This window comes from Sceloporus undulatus, unplaced genomic scaffold, assembly GCF_019175285.1.
Source record: "Sceloporus undulatus isolate JIND9_A2432 ecotype Alabama unplaced genomic scaffold, SceUnd_v1.1 scaffold_24, whole genome shotgun sequence".
Taxonomy (NCBI): domain Eukaryota; kingdom Metazoa; phylum Chordata; class Lepidosauria; order Squamata; family Phrynosomatidae; genus Sceloporus; species Sceloporus undulatus.
In genome coordinates, this window is record NW_024802946.1 from 1,147,718 (window position 1) to 1,171,324 (window position 23,607).

A 23,607-nucleotide genomic window follows, 5' to 3' on the forward strand; every position below is an offset into this window, starting at 1 on the left:
AGAAATGCTCATTTCTACAGTACTTACAAACTGTAAATTACAATTGTTGTCCCTATAACACACATGCACACATAGTACCATGACACAAGTGTTTAGGGAAGCATACCAAAGCTTGGAAGTTATCTGTTACAGAAACAATTGTTACCCTTAAGAACACATAGCCAAAATCCTGCACCAGAGGCTGTGATTTATCATGTTATGATGGCAGTGTTATGTCACTGCCAAGATACACAACCATTGTAATGAACTTTGACAGTGGAGAATGGGGCACCACGTCAGGTGACTGAATGTGTCATGTGTACTGATATATAACATTTCCCAACGTTGGGCGGGTTATACAGTGACTATGCTGTTGGCTCCATTTACACAATGGGGCAACCTTCATTTTGCCATTTTATATAAGAGGCACCATTACACTATGCCACTTTATTTAATGGGACTTGAGGATCCATGGATTTTAGGATCCATGTGGGGTCCTGGAACCAAATCCCAGCAGATACCAAGACCCCACTGTATATTTGTTCATATAGTAAAATGTCTGTGTCCTTCCTTGGAGGGAATCAATCACATTTTCCAACTCTTATGCAACAGTTTTAATGCTATTTCTCTTTATACCTTTCTTAACTATATAATTCTACCACTCTTTGGGTCTCCCCCCTCCCCAATCCTTTCAGTTTCCAACCCAGGAAAAACCCTGAGATTCCAAGAAAGCTTATGAAACATTTATCTGCAAAAACAGTGGCAACTCCTATGTCCTCTGCATCAAATATTCACAATACCGATTAACCAGGAGTTGGACAAGTTGACTCCGATTTCAGGGATTAAACGCTGGTCACGTTTGGCCCCTGCAGTTATGCAACAGAGCAGGTGGGGCTGAATCCAGCCCAAATTAAATACATGTAGCACCAGCAAGATAAGACAGGGTCCAAACTCTGCTTACGGAGAAGAACAGGTGGCAACCTTCATCATGGAGTTAGCTGGTGCAGTCACCTTCTTCCTTGTCATCTATGTCTTTTGCCTTGCCATCATAACTGCAAAGAGGAAACTCTCACAGAAGGGAAGGCTTCCTCCAGGTCCCATTCCTCTTCCTCTGATTGGAAATTTCCTGCAGATCAAGTCATCGGAAACCTTAAAATCTCTTGTGAAGGTGAGTGAATCTACCCTGAAAAACAGCATGGGCATTGTGGATACAATGGCCAACCCTAGGAGATTATCAAGATTCACTGAATCTATCTCCTTATTCTTCTCCCACCACCATTCCTTCTCTTGAGCAGATCTCAGTGGAATCTTCCTTTCCCCATGCAGTCCTTCTCAAATAATCTTGAATCTATATCTTCCCGTGATCATCTAGATATTTCCCTAGGGCTCCATCCATCCAAAACATCTTCATCTGTCTATCCTATCCTTCTGTCTGCCTGCTGACATCTCCCTTAAAGGATAAGCGGCAAACTCAATGGTACTCTTTAGCTGGATCAGTTTCATTTGGGTTTGCAATTGTGTATAAAGGTTCTCACTTCTTTGAACTCTTCTGGATGGTGTTCTGTGAATCTTGGGACCTTTTTTATGTTGGTGTTGTATGTGCCTTCAAGTCAATTCCAAGTTAGGGCAAACCTGCCATAGCTTTTTTCTTGGCACGGTTCCTTGAGAGGTTTGCCATTGCCTTCCTTGAATGCTCAGAGAGTGCAACTTGGCCAAGTTCATCCAATGGGTTTCTATGGCTAACAGAAGAATCTTTGTCCAGCATTCAAACTCCTATACCATGCTAACTCTCAAAAGCTTGCTTACCTCTATGCAAACCTATATCATTCAGATTCTGTTGCTTTCATCTTAGGTTTTGCTGAGTGTTCTTCAGATTAACTTTGTAAAGAATTTGACGGTTTGGAAATTAAACACAAATCAAGATTCTGGGTCCTTTCAGAGGAGGCTCACTGAGATTATCACACACACCTTTTAAACTGCATTTAAAGTTGGAAAATCACCTTTGGTGATACATATTGCATGATGTCATATCAAATGCATAGCTGCTGTGTCTCCAAAGAATGGTTAGGGCATCCCTTTTCAGTGACAGGGGGAACCTTTCAATAATCTCCCAATTGTGCTGCAGTACCATTAATACTCAGGGACAAAATGTCATGCCGTGGCACTTCAAGTATTAGCAGTCACATGGTGTCAGTGTCTCCTCTCCCTCGTCCTCTACCTCTTGCTATTCCCAAGCAGGTATACAGTATTTCTTTTATTGCAAACCAGTATGTTTCCATTTTCCTTGACTAATGGGATTGTGATGAGAATGGGGCTCGTATAGTAATATCCTGGTTTTTGTTCTGGGACTCAGGAGGAAAGAATGGTCACCTTCCACTTCTTCCAGCAGACGCCATAATATTCAATAAAGCATAAAGCAAAAGGAAGGCAAAAGATTTTGCTTCTTTTCCTATGCAGCTGAGTGAAAAATATGGCCCTGTGTTCACCGTCTATTTTGGAATGCGACCGGCTGTGATCTTGTGTGGACATGATGCTGTCAAGGAGGCCCTGATAGACAAGGCTGAAGAATTCAGTGGAAGGAAAACTAATCCTACCCTGGAAAGGACATTCCATGGATATGGTGAGGCACTGAAAGAGTCTGTCCATGTCTTGAGATGTCGCAGGGAGATTGTTCTCTCTGTCTCATCATCTTCACAGGGACATTGGGTGGGAACATGGGAGAAGGCCTTCTTTTATAAGTCGCCTTACGTCCTTGACTAGGGGGAAATGGAAGAATGATGGTGATGGTGGTGGTGGTGGTGGTGATGATGATGATGATGATGATGATGATGATGATGATGATGATGACGACGACAATATAAACCAAGCTTGGTCTTGAAATAGTGGTCCATATCTTTCCTGGTTGCCATTCCATTTCTTTCCTGTTCCTTTCAGGGGAAGCATTTTCCAATGGAGACCGCTGGAAGCAACTGCGTCGGTTCTCCCTCACCATCCTGAGGAATTTTGGAATGGGAAAAAGAACCATAGAAGAGCGAATCAAAGAGGAAGCCCAGTTCCTGCTGGAAGAATTTAGGAAGACTAAGGGTGAGTAGGTGAAGGATCTAGGAGGGGGGCTAAGTTGGGCTTGACCTGCCCCTGTCCAGTGAAAGAAGAACCCCAAGCTCTTTAAAGCCAAGGCAGCTCAAGGAGACTTTGTGACCTTATTCTGTATTTCTTCATGTCTTGTGAGACGTCTTCTAGGCCAGCTTTTCCCATCTTGATGCTAGCTCTACAGATGTGCTGGAATGCATGCCGCACAATGCCCAGACATCTAGAGGTTGAATGGGGAGCTTCTGGACAGCACAACCCCAAGCTCTAAAACCAAGATGAGCCTTAAAAGCATCAATCTGCAGACTCTGAGGAGCCACCAGCTTGAATGAGATTTTTCTAGCAATGTACCTTCAGTGAAATGACTCCTCGTCTTCTCCCCCACTCTATCCTTGTACTTTAGAGAAGCCGTTTGATCCCACCTACTTCCTCAGCCGCGCTGTCTCCAATGTTATTTGTTCCATCGTTTTTGGGGACCGTTTTGACTATGCAGACAAGGATTTCCAGGCCCTCATGGAGATGATGAACAACAGCTTCCGGGAAATGAGCACCGCCTGGGCCCAGGTACCCCAAATTATCCTCCTTTTGCTGGCTGGGAAAAGGAGGTGGATCAGCTGCCACCAACCAAAGGTTTCCACCCTAGAAATTTTGATCTAGATTTGACACTACCATACTAGACCCATATGTTCTTCCTATGTGTTTGGGTGACTGTTTAATGCATCGGTAGTCACTAGTTCCTTACCAAGGAGGGATACTGCAAGTCACCCATTTGGCAGGTCTTCTCTCTCCCTGCAGTTCTATGACATCTATGACAGCTACCTGAAGTACTTCCCAGGACCTCACACCAAGATTGATGACATCCTAGAAGACATGAGGCTCTTCATTGCCAAGAGAGTGAAGAAGAACCAAGAGACTCTTGACTCCAATGTCCCACGGGACTTTATAGACTGTTTTCTCATCCAGATGGAAAAGGTATCATAATCCCTTCTGGGGGGGGGGGAACCAAAAGAACTTGATTTCCGAGGGCACATCTGGAAGGGAGACGGTACATCTGTATAGTAACCAATGTATTAAAAAGCCACAAAAAATAACCCACATTCTATAAGTGTCAGGTTTCTCTCTCTGCTCTTCCCATTATTCATCCCATCTTCTTCTTGCCCTCTGCATCATCCCTCTTTCCATTCCTTGCTACTGATCCTCTCTTATTACTTTCTTGGCACTCATGCCTACCTCCATCTCACATCTGCCTTCTCCTTCGCTGTTAGTGTTTCATCCCCATATTAGTTCCTTATGCGCAGCTATCTGTTTTCTGAAACTCTCACTGTAGATCCTGTCCTCCTCCTTCCTATCCACAGCAGACTTCTTCCCAGTCCTTGCCAATGGTCCTACCATTCACCTTCTCCACCCCAACCTCCCCCGCTATCCTTCCACTTTTATCTTCCCTGCTTTGGCTACTGTAATAAATTTGAAATGTAATAAATGGGGGTGATGTAAAATTGAGACTCATCTGTATGTAGGAAATTTCATTCACTTCCAAAGTTTTGCAAAACACAGTTACACACCACTTCACCAAATCACATTGCCCCAGCGAAAAAAGAATATTCTCCCTAGTTTGCATTCCAACTGCAAATTGATGATCAACTAGGTTATTGCAACAGCCAAGCATATAACCTATCTAGAATAATTTCACCCAGAGAACACAACACACTTTCCCGTGCTGACTGCCAACAGTCCTTCCTGAAATGTTCTCAGCATGTTTTGTTCTTTTCTACTTCTAGGAAAAAGACAACCCCTCGAGTGAATTTAACATCAAAAACTTGGAGCTCACCACACTTAACCTGTTCTTTGCTGGGACCGAGACAGTCAGCTCCACCCTGAGATATGGCTTTCTGTTTCTCATGAAATATCCTGAAGTGCAAGGTATTATTATTATTATTATTATTATTATTATTATTATTATTATTTTCATCTATATCTCACCATTAATCTCCTGGAGATCACTGGAAATCAGTCCAGTGTCCTTCTCCCGTTGTAGCAGACCTTTGGGAAACCAGTCTGAATATGCACACAATGGCCCTAACATGTGCTTTGTCTTCCTGCATTTGGTGGTATTCAGAGGCGCACTCCCCTCCAATCAGAGAGGTTTAATTTCAGCTGTTTCTGCACTGGAGAATTAATGCAGTTTGACACAGCTGTAACTGCTATGGCTCAATGCTATCAAATTCTGGGATTTGTAGTTTTGTGAGATATTTTGCCTTCTCTGTCTGAGAGCCCAGGCTTCACATTAAACAACAAACCCCAGGTTTCCATAGGATGGAGCCATGATTGTTACAGCAGTGTCCAACCGCATTCCTTCTGCAATGTGGCAGCAGCCTTAGATACACTGGTATCTGAAATGCAGTTCCTTTTGGGACTTACAAATCTGATGAAGCAATTCTATGAATACCTTTGACAGCCAAAATGCATGAGGAAATTGACAGAGTGATTGGACGGAACCGTGCCCCAAACATTGAAGACCGGAGCCAGATGCCGTATATGGATGCCGTCATCCACGAAGTGCAGAGAATCAGCGACCTTATCCCCATGAATCTGGGCCACATGGTTACCCGTGACACTGAATTCAGAGGCTACGTTCTCCCTAAGGTACTTCCGAAGGGGTGGAGCAGGAAAAACAGGGGAGGCCCAGGAGTATGTTGTCTTCTTCAATGCACATTTATGACCTCCATCAATTGACAAACTTCAACTTTCTTCAGAAAATGACTTTTGGGGGAGGAACATAGAACCCGAACAGACAGGCCAAAATAAAGCTGCTTCAGATCACTTTGGAGGTATGCTGTTTAAATGATGCATGCGTCCTAAGATGCTGGAAGCCGTGCCAAAGCCACACTCCAGTCCTAAGAACTAGAGCACAGCTTTGGCGCAGCTTCCAGCCTCTTAAGATGTATGTGTCTTTTAAACAGCATACCTCCAAAGTGGCCCAAAGCAGCTTTATTTTGGCCTGTCTGTTTGGGCCCATATTTAAAAGATTGTAGGTGTTACCAACCAAACTTTAACCACTTCTTGGGCAGAGTTCGCCTCAAGGGTGATATCACAATACTATTGATATAGTATCATTAACCTCAATGTGGACAGTAGCAGGTAATGTCCTAGTACATTATGTTTTTAGTTTAGTTTATCTTTACTTGTTGTGGCACCATAATCAAAACCAGGGCTAAATAATGAACCCATAAACTCTAGACCAGCTTGCTAATAAGAAAGAAACCAATAGATTGCACTAATGGTGAATCGTAAAAATTAAAGTCCACAGGCCACTTAGCCTGTTTGGTCCTCTAGCCCTGCTCAACATCACCTCTGAATTCAGAAGAAACCAATAATGTCCTGCATCAAGTCAAGCATTCTGACATCTTTTCATGGGCTACCTAAACGGAGACCACAGATCACCAACAGTTTTTGGACAACACTCTGAGACTTTCTGCTCTGCATACTGCCAGTGCCTTTGCTGAACCTTTGCACTTCTGACTTCAACATTTTTCCTTTCTTTTCTGTCCCAGGGAACAGAGGTCTACCCGCTGCTTAGCACTGTTCTGCATGACCCCACAAAGTTTAAAACACCCAATGTTTTCAACCCGGAGAACTTCCTAGATGAGAATGGACACTTTAAGAAGAACGATGCCTTTGTGCCATTCTCCTCAGGTACGGCTTTCCTAAGCAAAGGGTGGATGGTATCCTACTGAAGGGCCCTGGGGACACAATGCTTAAATGCAAGTACTGTAACCACAAGGTTGTGAGTTCAATCCCAGGGGCTCCAAGGTTGACTCAGCCTTCCATCCTTTCGTAGGTTGGTAAAATGAGTACCAAGCTTGTTGGGTGCAATTGGCTTACAGATTGTAAACTGCTTAGAGAGTGCTGAGTTCACTGATCAGTGGTACAGAAATGTAAATGCTATTGCTACTGAAACTTCAGGTCCTGAACAGTCAGCCACTGTTATGACTCACTGACTGATCTCTCCCCTTGTTTAATCCCTAGCAGAATCTCAGGAGGTTTCCCCCCCTGACATATGGTTATGAGGAACAGGTAATGCAAGTTGAGAAAACACATCAGAGTCCATGGGAGACTACCCTTGACCTTCCTTCACATTGAGATCTGCTTCCTATTCATAGCTCTTGAACTGAGAATGCACCACAAAAGAAAACCACCATCCCTGCACATGATCTCACAGCTAATAATCCTGAAAAGCCTCTATATTCGGTAGCCATCTCCCACTGCTCCTGGATGTATTGCTACCATTGCTGTGGCTACCATATTGTTACCATCACTAGTCATTGATACCATTCATAGTCCTCCTCTATCAGTTGATCCGTTCAGTTTTGAGACCTCTCTTAGGTCTTAGCTGATGGTCATCACTGTAGCAAGTGACAACAATGGGTGCTTCTACACCGTAGAAATAATGCAGTTTGACACCACTTTAACTGCCATGGCTCTAGCCTTTCCCTGAAGTTGACGGCCCTGACACTATATCCAGACATATTTTCAGATGGAGAGGTCCCTAGTTCTAGCAGTCATAGGGCAGTAGCCAAGATCCTACCTTTTGTGGGTGGAATGTAACACTCCAGCCATGCAGTTCCACAGCCCTGCTGCACCTGGAAGGCAGCTTTGGAGTCTGCTGTCATGGACATTTACTGACCAGGGGAAGAAGGAGAGTTCCCAGGCAGCACCCAGCTGCATTTTGTGGAAGAAGTGAATAACCTGAGGGTGTCCTTGTGGATCTTCAGCAACTTGCCAGAGATCCAGGAAGATTAGATCAGCTTTCCCTTGCCATCTGCAGAACTGCAGCTGAGACTGGATGCTGCCTCAATCATCGCATTATTCTGGAAGTGTTCTGGAGGAGTTTATTCCTGATGTAAGATGCCAGCCACAGTTGCTGGTGAAATGTCAGAAATAAACTCTTCCAGAACATGGCCACATAGCCCAAAAAACCCACAAAAAATATAGGTGCCGGCCGTGAAAGCCTTCCACTTCACAAAATAGTGAGTACCTCCTTCTGAAAAGTGCAAAAAAAGGATATTTAAGTGTGTATCCTCAGGTTATGCAATTGTAAGTCACCAACAGGATTCCAGCCATATTGTATACCTATCCTGGGGAACAAGAAATGGTGCAAAGGAGGATTAAAAATGGGAGACATATCTGCATCCCCTAAAATTACATGAACGAGGCCAGAGCAATTGTACAATATCCCATTCATTTGTTTCCGAGGAGATGTCCAGATAGAAAACTCTTAGTGCCCTCTCTTTCCCACTGTTGATTCTCTTGTTTTCTTTGCAGGGAAGCGGATCTGTCTGGGTGAAACCTTGGCCCGGATGGAGCTTTTCCTCTTCTTCACTACCATCCTGCAGAGCTTCCGGTTGAAACCCTGCATACCCCCGGAGAACATTGACACAACTCCGCAGGAGAGTGGCTTTGCCAACATCCCACCCTTCTACCAACTCTCCATCATCCCACGCTGAGTCAAAGAGGGAGAGAGAGAGAGAAAGACCAAACCCAGAAGGCTCTTTTCTCTCTGGCCATGCGGCTCTTGCATAGGCTTGATTCCCAAGCTGCATAGGATGTAAGCTGTCCTCTCATTTTCTCTATTGGGTCTAGCAAAGATTTTTTCCCTTCTTGATATGGCTTCTGCCATTTCATGCGAGATTAGGCTTGTTGGGCTAGGATGCATTTGGATGCCCAGATAGGAAGCAGGGAGAGTTGTCAACTTTTTTTTATTATCCTATTTCTAATCCATTGCCATATTTCCTATGCCCTCTTTCACCCGAAGACTTTAATGCCACTTGGATTTTAGATATGTATTTCCAACTATATCATAGGTAGAGATCATGCAGGGGTCCAAATTTTGTTTGGCACCATCTCCCTGAAGTTCCAGCCAGCAGAGCCTGTGCAGTGCAACAATAATATATCTATCTCTGCATCATTTATATAAAGATGTGATTGAGGTTGCCTTGGATTTATAAACTTTTTAAAATAACATATTAATATATGTGTTTGGACTTCTGTTTTGAACGTAAGCCAGGAGATTCTGGACAGTAGGATTGAAGCAGGTGAAAATAGTGTGTTCCTTCTACTGTGTGATCCAGCTCTTTCCAGAGATGTTGATTTTATGGAGCCAACCAAAAGCAACTTCTGTTCCCAGGTCTCAGCCATAGCGGTTTTCCAGAAACCACCCCATAAAGTCCTTGACCATCCCCCAGTCTTCCATATTTGCTTGCACATCCCCACCACCAGTCCCTGGTTTCAAGTGGCTTAAGGAAGACTATTTGGGGAGAACATTTGGTCCATGCTACGGAATGTGTTTTTGCATAATCTGCTTAAGTCACACTCTTTTCAATGGCACAATGGGGAGTTGGTTTGGACCAGCTCCACAAGACGTTTCAAGTTACTAGCTATTCTCAGGGTGGATTCGCTAGCCCTAATCCTGTCTTTTCATGGGGTTTTGTTCTTCATGCCTCCTTTGCTTGTTTGCTTGTTCTTTCATTTGCTTGCTTCTGCTAGGAGTGGAGTCCTTGGCTAATTTCTCAGGCAGATTTTGGCAGCATCAAGCACACTACAAACACTTGGACTCTATTGGGCAACTGACCATGAGATTCCACCAGCCAGATTGTTTTGCACAGCAACCAGAGATATAGACCAAAATCCTGTTAGTGAAATATGTATATGTTACTTGAGGTTCTGTGCACATATGTCTTGGTTCAGAAGGGGTGCAAGGGGCTGTTCATTAGGTCCTTGTGCTCCATCCAGAAATCCACTGCCCTGACAAGGCTTGCCAGAACAGGATCAGGATCATCCCAGCTCCCCAAGTTTATGAGGCAAAGCCTGAGACTTAAATACCGTTAAGCATGTCGCATTAAATACCAAACACAGTTGTTCATAGCAACACACACACAGTGTATATTCCTGTTTGGAAATTACAATGTGGGATGTATCAAGATCAGGGTGAAATGAGATTATCCCTTCTCACCTACTTATGAGACAGAAGAAGGAACATTTAATCTAGCTAGAGGTTGGATGCAGAACTGGATGCAGAAGTTGGACAGGAAAGAAGGAAACAGCTATGTAAATACACTCCTGAAGTCTCACGTGAAGCCAAAATAACTAAACTGTTGTATTTTGGATATGTCACGAGAAAACATGGCTCAGTTAAAAAGCATAATATTGCTCAGTAAAGTTGATGGCAGTCAGGGAAAACGAAGACCACATTTCACATGTTTAGACTCAGTCAGGATAGTCACAGCCCTGAGTTTGCAAGACCTGAGGAGGGCTGTTAGCAACAGAATCTTTTGGAAGTCTCTCATTTTAAAGGTGCCTTAAGCTAAGGTCAACTTGATGGCACATAACACTCTGGAGGGAAAGCAAACTTCGCCATGCATGTGACACGGGAGAACCTGGGGAATGCAGCTATCATGACTCAAAACAGCCCAGAGGTCAAGATTTGATAACATCCATCCAAGTAAAACAAAGCAGGTGGAAGGAGTCCCAGAAGAAGGGTCCAGAGAAGTCACAAGTCACAAGAATCAAAGGCCATGGTATCAGAGCTGGGGAAGATGCTGTCCACATGTGGTATCTGCATGCAAAGGGATGTTGTATCCCCTTTGAGACTAAGTGAAAGAAAGAAGAATGAACTTTTGTAGACTTGGAACATGCATCTGAGGAAGTCTACGAAATCTCATGCTACCAGCTTTTTTTATTTCAGTTAGTCTCAAAGGGATGCAGTGGCTTAGTGGTTAAGACACCAATTCTGACGATCAGAAGCTCAGAAGGTTGGCAGTTTGAGGCCCGAGTATTGCATGATGGGGGTCCTGTCACTACTCCCAGCTTCTGCCAACCTAGCTGTTTGAAAGCATGTAGATGCAAGTAGATAGATAGGTACAACTTCTCAGTGGGAAGGTAACAGTACTTTAAAGATAAATGTTACCAGAAATAGCAAAAATTGAAGATCACTTTCAAGGAAGAGTTTGCAGAAAACCAAATAAGAGTATTGGGAATCCCAATAAGTACTGGTAAAAAACAACAATTCCAGCAACCTTCCCAAGAAAGCCACCCAAATGCCAATTTTTCTGTCCATTTCACTACAGTCTCCTTTTATTAATAGAGCTAAAGTCTATTCATGTCCTGAAAATATTACCCAGCAAAGGCTGGCTGTTTTTTGTTATGGACCATCGATTAACTTTCATCCCACCTGGCTTCTGCTTGCAAGAGTCCAAGAAATGAATAAATAAAGGAGCAAGTAAATATACTCAAGTACAAAGGTGAAAATTACAAAGGAGGAAGGAGGGAGAGCTCTTCTATACTACGCCGTTGCATAACTTCAGCTGATCCGAGAGGAAACTCAATCTTCTTTTACATAACTGCAGAAACAAAGCCACTCCTTCAGCTGTTTTGTTTGTCTGCCTCTGGAGGGCTCTTTTCAAATCCAAGTTTACCATGTTGATCCTCCTTCTTAGAAGTTGACAAGTAGCTTTTCTAGGTTGGAAGTAAAGAATACCAAAACCGGGCGTGTAATGCAACACTAAAGAAACAGATCTGGTTCCTGAGACCTTTTCACTGGATGGGGTCCATGTGCCAAAGTAATGGTCTTGCATTGCACATGGATGTAAGATTCAAAGGATCAGTGGTCTACCTGGGCCAGTCTAGTTTTCAGTGGGGTGTGAATGCTCTTCTCATGTTTTAAAAGAAGTGGGAGGATGCCAACCAGGACCAGGAGTGTAAGCTATTGTGAGAGGATGAGGGGATTGCCCTCCCAGTAAAAATCCCCCCATGAAATGTTCCTGCGGTCTCAACATTTCTAGCATCCCAGTAACTTGAAACTACAGTTTATATTCAATTCAATTTAGGCATCCAGAACAAAGAAGTAGGCAAGGTGACTAAAGGATCCGAACACAGTACAGTGGTACCCCGGGATACGAATGCGCCGCGTTACGAAATTTCCGGGTTACGAAAAAAATTAATTAAAAAAAATAGTTCCGCGTTACGAAAGTTTTTTCGGGTTACGAAAAAACTTTTGGTGCTTTTCGGCGCTATTTCCCACGAAATCGCGGCTTTTCCCCATTAGCGCCTATGGAGATTCGGCTTGCGAATGCTTTTCGGGTTACGAACGGCGCCCCGGAACGAATTAATTTCGTAACCCGGGGCACCACTGTAAATGTAAAAATTCAAGGTGTGAACCATTTTCAGTGTTTCTCTGTCTGCAATGCTAGAAAGGTGGGGGAAATTTCATGGAGGGGTCATAATTTTTCTTGCAGGGCAAGTGCCTTTGCCCTGGACACTTGGTTCTTCTGGAATGTGACTTTGGCTGTTTCTGTATATATATATATACTCGACTATAGGTCCACCTTGTGTATACGTTGAGGGGAGGTTTGGAGGCCAAAATTATGGATTCTGATATAACCTGTGTATAAATCAAGGGTAAAACTTAGGTGGATGTAACAAAATATGTAAAGCAGTGATTTTCAAACTTTGGTCCTCTAGGTATTATGTATTCCAGCTCCCTGAAGCCTCAGTTATCTTGGCCAATGGTCAGGAAGTCTGGAAGCTGAAGTCCAAAACATCTTGAGGACCAAGGTTTGGGAACCACTGACATAAAGAATGAAGGAAAAGGAAATAATAATAATAATAATAATAATAATAATAATAATAATAATAATAATTTATAGCCCGCCCAATCACAAGGAATCCAGGCGGGTTACAACAGTAAAAATAAAGATAATAAAATAAAATACAATAAATAAATAAAATACAATAAAATTAAAGAGAGCGAAGTGAGTACATTCACAGATAGGCCTGATGGAAGTTGGGCCTCTCTTTTTCACTCCCTCCCAGGTCTGATGATGATGTCATGGAGGGAGGGCTCTTCTTCTTGAGGCAAGGATTTTATTTTAATTAATTTTAATTTAATTCTTCTCATTAAATTTAAGAGAAGAATTGGTGGACAGAGTGACATAAGTCACAGTAAATGGGGAGTAGAACTAGGTAGGGAAGGCCTGCCGGAAGAGATCCGTTTTAAGAGCCTTCTTAAAGGCTATAAGAGTAGAAATGTCACGAATCTCCTTCGGCAGGTCATTCCATAGCTTCGGAGCTGCGATGGAAAAGGCCCTCTGGGTGACTGAACATGATGCCAACTGCCAAGGCACACCATAATTTCCCCACCCAGGCATTCAAAAAGGCTAGAAGTAGCCCCATGGCAGAGAGAATAGAGATGGTCAGTGCTTCTTTTAGACCAGGGACTCCCAAACTTTGGTCCTCCAGATGTTTTGGACTTCAGCTTCCAGAATTCCTGACTGTCTGCTAAGCTGACTGGGGCTTCTGAGAGTTGAAGTCCAAAAACCTGGAGGATAAAAGGTTGGGAATCACTGTTTTAGACTAAGGTTGACTAAACTCTTGCCTTTCATGACTCTACTCAGAGAAGGGAGTGGTTCCTAATTTGATAAAGGTTAAGTTAAAGTACTTACATTGACCCGTGGATAAGTCATTCCAGGTTCTTTAGGTTGATGTTTTGAATGAAATTTCTAGACTTACACGTGAGCATACACAATACAGTACTCCTAAGTGACGCCTGCTGGAAGTTGCCTTTATGTACACAATGCGCTTTTGCTAATGTAAGATTGCTTGCTTAGGAGAAAAGCTTTCTGTCAAAGATCTTCTCCTTTCCACGCTCTATTCACATGCCATTGTTTGGTGTGCGCACGTGTGTTTGTGTGTATAGGACTCTCATCTCCCACAAGAACGGGAGGCAAAGTCCCTGCTGAGTCAGAAGCGGGTAAAGAAGTATGATAAACAACTCAGTAACTTCCCACTTAGTTACTGAGCTCCACACTGCAAAAATAATCCAGTTTGAGACCGTCTTAACTGTCCCAGCTCAATGCTAGGGAATCCTAGGAATTGTTGTTTATTGGGGCACCAAAGCTCTCTGATTCAGAAAGCTAAATGTCTCACAAAACTACAGTTCCCATAATTTCCTAACACTGAGCCAGGGCAGTGAAAGCAGTCTGAAATGGGATTATTTCTGCAAGTGTTTTGGACCTGAGTTGCATGGAGTAAATTAGTGCGTAATGGCAACTAAATAGAATTCAAGGGATCCCCTCTCCTACTCAAGAACATGTGTCATATGGATAGCTGCATTGCTGCTTATCTGCATATCTATAATTATCTCCGTGGCTGAGTTTTAAAGGAATGCTAGCCAAGATGGACTCTGTTCCCCAAATAGGTTCAGCGCCTTTGAAAATTCCTTTGAAACTAAAGTGGGTGCCTCACCCCATGGATATGGACACCTGCAGTCACTACAGGTGAGAGTTGCAGATGATCTCCTTGTCCTTGCTAATCTAAAATCTAGGTCCTGCAAGGTTTGGATCCACTAGACCATCGCACTTTTTAGCATCCCAAGGTAACCCACAAATCCCCATTTTGCAGTGACTCAGCCTGGCACAGCTGGTTCTCAATTTTGGAACATGTCTATGAATTTACAAAGTGCCACTCTGTCACTACTGGGAGACCACAACTGTGGGTATATCTACACTGTGGAAATAATGGAGTTTGGCACCACTTTAACAGCCTTGGTTCCGTGCTGCAGAATCTTGGCATTTGTAGTTTGGTGAGGCACCAGCACTCTTTGGTCACTAAAGACCTTGTAAAACTACAAATCTCGGAATTCCACAGGATGGAGCAACAGCACTTAAAGTGATGTCAAACTGCATGATTTCTACAATGTAGATGTACCCTGTGTCGTTGTGTATGACAACTAGACTTTTTTTTTTTTTTTGAAGATGAGTTTTCTCATCTGGGATTTTTGTCCTACCTATTGTTGGGCAGGCGAGGGCACTCTTCCACAGATTTTGAAGGCATCTTTGGTGCTTTCGTTTTATGTATGTTTTTCTTTCGAACTTCACCTGCTGGTTGTACAATGGACCTTTGCTCTCAGAAAACAGATATATTAAAAATGTTTTTTAAAAATGTTAAAATCTAGGAAAGCAGTTGCCTTAGACTGCAAAGGCCCAGTGTTGCCCAGTGCCAGGGATGCACAACATCTCTGGGCAAGGAGACATTTTTCAAATTCAACTGTTTAAGGACCACATGCCCAAGATTTTATGTTTAATGTGGTTTTTCTATTCCTTTTTGCGCTCTCCAAGGGGCGCCATAGCTGCAGTGGCGCGGCTTTGTGACGCCCCTCCAGCACTGCGTCATGTAGATGCAGCACTGGAGTCGTGCCATGATGCCACATGCCATCTGGAAGGGCGCATGGTATCATGATGTAATGGGGGTGGAGTCAGGGTATCCAGCATGTGGACACTGTGCCCTTACTCTCCACTTGCACAGCATAGGAATTGTGGGCACATCTACCCTGTTGAAACAATTCAGTTTGACACCAGTTTGAGTGCAGTAGCTCTATCCTATGGAATCCTGGGATGTGCCATGTTACAATGTCTGTATCATTCTCTGCCAAAGAGTACTGGTGCCTCATCAAACTACAAATCCTGGGATTCTGTAGGATGAAGGCATGACAGTTAAAGTGGGGTCAAACGGTATTATTTCTACAGTGCAGATGCACCCTGAGTCAAGCACCTATAAGTTATGGAAGCAAAGTGGCGAGAGATGAAGGAGGTAGGTGGGAAAAGAATGCTTCACCTTGTGTGTACGTATATGTAATTTCAAGTCCCATGAATTTCATTGGGTTTTTAAAAATAAGGAATGCTCAGATGTGACTTTGCCATTGCCTTCCTCTGAATATAGCTTATAGCATCTAGGGATATTTTTTTTTTGACAGTCCTGCACCCAAATATTAACCAGAGCTGACCAGGTTTCAAGATCAGACAGAATCTGCTATTTTCATGGTGTTTATGCCTTAGGCAGAATTTTTCCCCCTTTAGTCTGGGCTGATGAATGCCAACAAACCTGTTTTCTCCTCTGGTCAGGCTGACCAGTTTCAGTCGCATATTGTACATACTGTACTGTGTGTATTGACTCAAGACAACCATTCAGTTGAACATCCATCCTATTCGCCATGGAGATCGGAGGGGTGCTGACCATCTTGCTAGGCATTTGCTTGGTCCTCATCTCTTTATGGAGGAGGAGGCACAAAGAGGGGAAGTTGCCTCCCGGACCAATGCCCCTGCCCTTCTTCGGCAACTTACTGCAATTGAAAATTAAAGATAACTTCAAGTCCTTCCTAGAGGTGAGTTGTATCATCTTTGTCATGAAAAAAAAAGGGGGGGATGGGGAGGAACTCTCATGTGAGTTGTGTCATCTTTGCCATGTTGTGTCATCTTTGCTAGGTTCATGAGGTGCCTGCATATTTAGTTTCCAAGAGTTCCAGTCTTTCAGTTTGCATGTTGAGTGTTCTGGTATGGCTTTACTATGAGAACAGAAGAAAACTCCACATTTACCATTTTTCTGTTGTCCACCTTCTCTTCCAGCTAAGAAACAAATATGGCCCTGTATTCACAGTGTACCTGGGTCCCCGCCGAGTTGTGATTCTTTTTGGGCACGAGACAGTGAAGGAAGCTCTGGTGGACCATGCGGAAGAGTTCAGCGGGAGGGGAGAACTGGCTTCCATTGAAAGGACCTTTAATGGATTTGGTGAGTGGCTTGGATCTCATGTGACTTGCCAGTTGCCAGTGAAGGCCAAGATCCTACATTCTCAGGTATAGGACCGGCGTTCTCCATGAAGAAATACAATATGACCCACTGTTACCACTCCAGGTCTCATTGAGCTGTGATAGTCCTTCACCCAAAGCCATCCCTCTGCTAGTGGAAAGTGGAAGAAGGAGTGTGACAGATTGCATCACCCCAAGCCTCCAACAGCTAGGAATCCTGCTACTCATCCTGCCCTTATTTCCCCAAATTCTTCCCTTTCTGGAGTGGGTTACTAGGCCTTAGGGTGAAACCTTTAAATATGGAGTGGTGGCAGTGTTGTATGGGTTCTTCAGTTGGGTATGCATGGCCTGACTCCAATTCAGGCTTGACAGAGATAGGTTTAAAACAAGAGTAGGTAAAGTTTGATTAAGCATAGCATGAACAAATAATAATCTTTAATATTCTATTCTGTTGTTGTTGTTGTTGTTGTTGTTGTTGTTGTGTGCCTTCAAGTCATTTCTTACTTAAGATGACCCTAAGGCATCCTTATCAGGTGGATTTTCTGGGGCTGAAAGTGTGTGACCCACCCAAAGGGACTTCCTTGGCCAAGTGGGGAATAGAACTCAAATCTCCAGAGTCGTAGTCCAATGCTCAACTAGGCTTCCCAAATTCATAGACTCTCTTCTTTCTCAAACCCAGAACTCTGTCTCTATTAGTTCAAAACGCTGTCTGTATCAGCTCAAGGATGCTAGCCAAAGTGTGATGGAACATTATGACCAGCAGAATGAAAAACTGTGGTATGAACCTGTTGGTTAGTCCCAACTAGAAGGGACCCATTGACTCAAATGCTGAATGCCACATCAACTCATATGTAAATTCCATTGATCCAGTGGCCCTACATTAATTGGGACTAAACAACAGGGGGCTTTGTTGTAGGACTCCATGAAAGGAGCATGATCCCATCTTCTTCAACATTGCTCCACAGTTCCATCTGGACAAGGGGCTATCCTTGGGGAGGGAGGTGCAGAGCCTTCATTGTAGACCCCATCCCTCTCTCCTCAGGACTTGCCTTCTCCAACGGGGAACGCTGGAAGCAGCTCCGTCACTTCTCTCTCATCACATTGAAGAATTTTGGGATGGGGAGATGGTCCATCGAAGAGCGGATCCAGGAAGAAGCACAGTACCTGCTGGAGGAATTCAGGAAAACCAAGGGTTGGTGTTGACCTTGCCCACCTCTTTCCATTGCTTTAAGGAAAGAATATCAGCAACTTTCCTAGCCAGGATTAAGCCAGAGTGGCAACCACTAGTGAATCTCTCTTTTGTCCTTTTCCAGGTATGCCATTTGACCCCACCTTCTTTCTAAGCCGCACAGTTTCCAACATTATGAGCTCCATTGTTTTTGGCAGTCGTTTTGAGTATGAAGACAAGACCTTCCTCTCCTTGTTGGAAATGATAGAGAAAGCCTTCATTGAGATGAGCACCCCTTGGGCACGGGTAAGGGGACACAGCTATCCCTTCCAAATACTGTGACTTTGTTGCATTTTGGAACTTTTTTGGGGGGTGAAGGATGAAAAAATACCTTCCCTGTATAAAAACAACACTTTTGCAGACACAGAAAGTGGTGAGAATCCTACTGAGACGCTATGCTAGTGTGAATGAAATTTCCTCCTATGGGAGGCTTAGTTGATCCCTTCTCTCTGGTCTTTCCAATGGCAAGAAAAGAGCTTTTTATTCATTTTATTTGACTCATAACGCATGTGACAGAAGAGATGTTTAATACAGCTGTGCACTTATCTGTTGTTGCTGTTGTAGTTGTTGTTGCCATTGTTGTGTACCTTTAAATTGATTCTGAAACTGGATGCAAACCACCTTCAGTTCTACACAAGGAGAAAGGCAGGACATAAATTAAGACTGGGATCCTATATTATGGCCTATGGGCTATGTATTAACTGTGTAGTACAGGACCTAAGAAACCTTGCTAGTGAATTGCGAAGATGCATATTGGGGCACAATCAAGGGTGTGCCAATGAGCATCGGTAGCATTCATTGTGTATGGGCATGCCTAGCTGGTATCCCTAATGCTTATTGAGTTCAGCTTGCACCATCCTAACTCATGTTTTTGCTATGCAAAGGGATCTTATAACACCTTTGAGATTAAATGTGCAAAAGAAGTTGTAGCATAAGCTTTCATAGACTTGGTCTACTCTCAGGAAGTAGACCAAGTCTATGACAGCATGCTACGTCTTCCTTCACAGTTACTCCCTAAGATTCTACAAGGTTCCTTTGCATGCTGATATTCCAGACTAACATGGCTAGATGTCTCATTGTTTTGGTCATCGGAAAGGTTGGCATTCTCTATCAACTACACAATGTCCAGGAACCTCTCCTTTTCTCCGTTGCAATCCCAGCAACGCACCTCTTTCCATGTCAGTGGATATCAGGAAGAGTAGTTGTATCAAGCTAATTCCATCAAACTATTTTCATCAAGGTGATGTGGCTGATGGACAAAACCAACAGTAACTGTTGCTCTTCATTCTAGCTCTATGAAATGTATTCTGGCATCATGCAATACTTGCCTGGGAGACACAACTGTATCTATGACCTCCTGGAGAAGCTGAAAGCCTTCATTGCTGAGAAAGTCAAAGTCAGTCAAGAGACACTGGATCCCAACAACCCAAGAGATTTTATTGACTGCTTCCTCATCCAGATGGAGAAGGTATTCCCTGTCACCCAAGGAAGAAGGATTCAGTGTTAAAAGTCGAAATCAACTGGATTTGTTCTGTGAGGTCTGGAAATTGGGGAGGATGAAAAAGAAAGAAATGGAAGATTTCCAGTTGATACAAATTATTGGTGTATTTGGTGCATTGTATCTTGTGCAAAATAAATATGCAAGGAGGGGATAGGGAGGCAACCAGGATGGTCATGGTGTTAGGGCAGATTCCCTGGATGGGAAGCTTCTAATGTTTGGATCCTTTGAGCTGAAAAACCTGTAAGTGATGGGTGCTGGTGGTAGAGGTTTGTAGAATTAGGCATGATATTTGGAGACAGTTTTCTTCCTTGTAAACGACAGCAGAATTTGGGGTTACTCCATGAAGTTAATAGACAAGATATGGAGATGGTGGGGAAAGGATTGACATGATTTTAAAAAGTGGAAGAAGTATCTCAGTAGTTGTTACGCATGATGGCTACATGGGTCGTCTGTGTTTCAAAGACAAGGCCCCTACTCTGAGTGACTGTCTATGTACACGGCTTGTGTAAACAGCTATGTAAACAGCTTGTGGAGGAACACTGTTTACCAGAATGAAGGGGTCAAACCTGATATGATTGTGACTTAGGATTCTTCTGAGATTCTCCTGGATTGTCTCCTATCTTTAGAAGCGCATTTTGTAATCAAGGAGACAAGATTCCTCCATTGGCTCTTTGCTTTGAAGCATTACCAACATACATCCTGAAATCTTATATGGGGCAATATATTGTTCCACCATAATTGAACTACAAGACCTCGCCCTCATCCCTTTCTGCAAGACCTATTTTCCACTATACACGCCATGGTCATTTAGTGGCCTCTCCTTAGCCACAGATTCTTTATCCACAGCTTGAACATATCTTTTTATACGGGACACCATTTGATTATTGCCACTGTATTAAATGTGCCTTGAGCATCCATGGATGTTGGTATCCGGGGGGCGTAGGGGATTCCTGGAACCAAACCCCAGCGGATACCAAGGACCCATTGTATACAAAAGAAGTACACATGATCCCATAACCCCTAGTAATTCATCAACAATATTCTGGCTTTGGACTCCCATAGATAAGAGAGTTGTATGTCCAAACATAATAACAACCTCTGCCATGCATTTACTAATTGAAGATAATCTTTCTCTCTTCCTTTAAAGGAAAAGGGAAAGCCTTCCACCGAATTCACTACGAAAAATTTGGTTCTCACTGCTCTCAACATGTTCTTTGCTGGTACAGAAACTGTCAGCTCCACCTTGAAATACGGATTCCTCTTGCTGATGAAACACCCAGAAGTAGAAGGTACAAAACTGGCCAAAAATCAAGGGTTTGCTATTAAATAGGGCTTGCACAAGGAAAGCAGGAAAGTTACTGACACGTTCACTGACAAAACTAGACAAAACTGGACCCAATGGGAAACCCACCAGCTTTTGAATTCTACAGGTCATAAGGAAATAGTAGACATCAGTGCCAGCATGAGACCAGGATAAATGCACTGAAACTACTTTCTCAATTTCTTTAAAACTTTGCCAATCGCAGAACTGAGATCATCAGATCCCATATCCCAAACCAAATCCCAGTGGTGCAGTGCCATTCCTCTGGCCTGCATATCTTCACTCTCACTGGTTGCTCTTCCTGGAAACATGTTCTCCCTCTCTTTACAGAGAAGATCCACCAAGAAATTGATTCTGTCATTGGCCACAACCGTATTCCTGCTGTGAAGGACAGGATGAACATGCCCTACACAGATGCAGTCATCCATGAGATCCAAAGGTTCTCAAATTTCATCCCCTTGGGATTGCCACATATGGTGACCCGGGACACTGAGTTTCGGGGTTACCTCCTTCCCAAGGTGAGGTGTGAGTTGTTTATATGAAGCCCTAGGGAGACCATGTGCGAGATCTTCATTGCTTCCCCCTGTCACCCCTTCATTGACATTCATTTCTCTGTCTTCTCTTGTTCCAGGGCACTAACGTATTCCCCTTACTAGGCTCAGCTTTGAATGACCCCAAATATTTCAGTCACCCTGCAATATTCAACCCTGAACACTTCCTAGATGAGGAAGGTCGCTTTAAGAAGAATGAGGCCTTTGTGCCATTCTCCTCAGGTAGGGCTTCATTGCCATGTTCCTTTTGCTATTTATTTTGTATTTATTGCACTTATATGCCGCCAAAATGGGAACCAAGGCAGCTGTCATCCATGAGATCTGACTGCAAACTTCTTTCAGAAACAAGAGCAGCTCAACAGGAGGTCCTTCTTTGCACACAAGGACAGAGGTCTATTGATAATGCTAATCACAGTGAATGGCATCGAAAGATGAAATTCTAATTCCACCCAAATGTATGCCAATGCTGCATTTTGTTAGTGTGATGGATTTGGGGCCTAGAAGAGTTGAATTCCAACCGCTGCTCAATATGGGACACACTAGATGGCCTTCATCATCCTTTTTAGTTTAACCTATCCTGAAAGTTAGTGGGAATAAAATGGGACGTTCCCCTTTCTATACCACAGCAGGAATCATTGAAGAGGGTGAGGATAATAATAATAGGGCCCATACAGACAAGCCAAAATAAAGCTGTTGTGGGTCACTTTGGAGGTATACTATTTAAAGGACACACACATCTTAAGAATCCAGAAGCTGTGCCAAAGCTGCGCTCCAATCCTTAGGACTAGAGCATGGCTTTGGCGCAGCTTCTGGCCTCTTAGGATGCATGAATCATTTAAATAGCATACCTCTAAAGTGACATGGGAAAGCTTTATTTTGGCTTGTCTGTATGGACTCATAGTTTCAATTAGGCTTGCTACAGTGAAAACTGAGTATGGCTTCAGTACTTGTAATGGCTGTACAGAAGTGGGAATTTCAGTGGTTGTGACTTGTCACACAACCAGGTAACAAGCAACGCCTGCTGAAATTCCCTCTTTTATGCAAACAATGAAGGGTTCATATACTACGTCAAGTAGGTTGGTGGAAGGTATGCATGTAACTGTAAAGGGGAGTTCCAAGAGTAAAAAGTCTGAATACCACTGAACCCAAGCAAAGTGCTGTTTCCATCCTGGAAAGCAGGAGGAGAGAGGCTGGGATGGGGTGGTGGCAAACTCATGAATAATCCAATTTGCAGATGTTAAACCAGCAAGTGCAGAAGGCCAACTGTAGTACTATTGAATACGGATCTGTAACTCTAGTTTATGGCTCCGTAACTGCAATATAGAATGCCACACTTTATCCATAGCTGTTGATGCCCTCCTGTGCATACAGTACAACATGGACCAAGCGCTCCAACTGTTTTCACTTTGGTGGCCTGTGTCTGGTTTTTGTTCCATCCCCAGGAAAACGCGTCTGCGTGGGAGAAGCTATAGCCCGCATGGAGCTCTTCTTGTATTTCACCACCATCCTGCAAAACTTTTCAATCAAATCCATTGTGGCTCCAAAGGATATTGACATCTCTCCCCAGATAAGTGGCTTTGGGACCATTCCTCCTGCGTATGAGATGTGTTTGGTGCCTCACTGATCTTGCCATTGAGGTGGTGTCCATCTTGCATGGATGCAGGGGAGGAAGATCCTGTTCACAACTTTTCTCCTCTGTGTCTCTTGAGAATCATTCACAAACACACACTTCTGGCATTGTTTTAACTATAGTCACTGTTGTAAATGGAATTCTGGAAAAGATGGGCCTGCTAGGCATGTCACCATTGAGATCGTTCTTGTGGCCTCTCCAGTTTGAAAAGGCATTTATACCATTTTTAAATTGCACATTCATCATCTTTGCACAGCTCTGTATAGTATTCGTTTTTGTATTGCTCTTGTCTTGATTGAATCTGTCATTAAGCTGCATGTAAGCAAACAAACTGTCTTCCTTAAGAAACTTTTCTTGTGATTTAAGCTCATACAAAAGGTCATCATAAAAGAACCATTTCCAATTTTTAACCTGTTCCTTTGTGTTTTTTATTTTTAAAAAAAGGCTTCCTCCGGTGAGGTGGCTAATGTTATCTTAGGGGAAAGTATCTGCTTAAATTTTACCAAACTTGTAAAAAGGCCTTTGTAATACAGTTCACCTGCACCGTATGTGGGCGCACCATATGCAGCTTTAAGCATACATTGAAGCCACGTGGCAATCAAACAAATGGTGTGCGCGCCCATGGCACATGCACCGTGCCATGAGCACGTGCCTCCATTGTTTGCAGTTTGACATC

At 43.4% G+C, this 23,607-nt stretch overlaps 2 protein-coding genes across 4 annotated transcripts; both read left to right on the forward strand.

Annotated features, from left to right (window-relative positions):
• The first annotated feature begins 876 nt into the window (after positions 1-876).
• Positions 877-9,089, forward strand: LOC121917616 (cytochrome P450 2G1-like). The gene is made up of 9 exons (XM_042443718.1): positions 877-1,147; positions 2,437-2,599; positions 2,914-3,063; positions 3,470-3,630; positions 3,862-4,038; positions 4,845-4,986; positions 5,522-5,709; positions 6,618-6,759; positions 8,389-9,089. The coding sequence occupies exons 1-9, from the start codon at positions 968-970 to the stop codon at positions 8,568-8,570; spliced, it is 1,485 nt and encodes a 494-aa protein (XP_042299652.1). The 5' UTR covers positions 877-967; the 3' UTR covers positions 8,571-9,089.
• A 4,016-nt stretch (positions 9,090-13,105) lies between these two features.
• LOC121917622 (cytochrome P450 2G1-like) lies at positions 13,106-23,341 on the forward strand. Of its 3 annotated transcripts, XM_042443725.1 has the most exons (10): positions 13,106-15,708; positions 16,020-16,279; positions 16,521-16,683; positions 17,743-17,892; positions 18,014-18,174; positions 19,220-19,396; positions 20,577-20,718; positions 21,081-21,268; positions 21,382-21,523; positions 22,744-23,341. In XM_042443725.1, exons 2-10 carry the CDS (start codon positions 16,109-16,111, stop codon positions 22,923-22,925), a joined length of 1,476 nt encoding a protein of 491 aa, XP_042299659.1. In that variant the 5' UTR covers positions 13,106-15,708; positions 16,020-16,108; the 3' UTR covers positions 22,926-23,341. The 3 variants fall into 3 exon arrangements, with proteins under 3 accessions (XP_042299659.1, XP_042299658.1, XP_042299660.1); XM_042443724.1 differs by having other exon boundaries at positions 13,106-16,279; XM_042443726.1 differs by lacking the exon at positions 16,020-16,279.
• Positions 23,342-23,607: the final 266 nt, after the last annotated feature.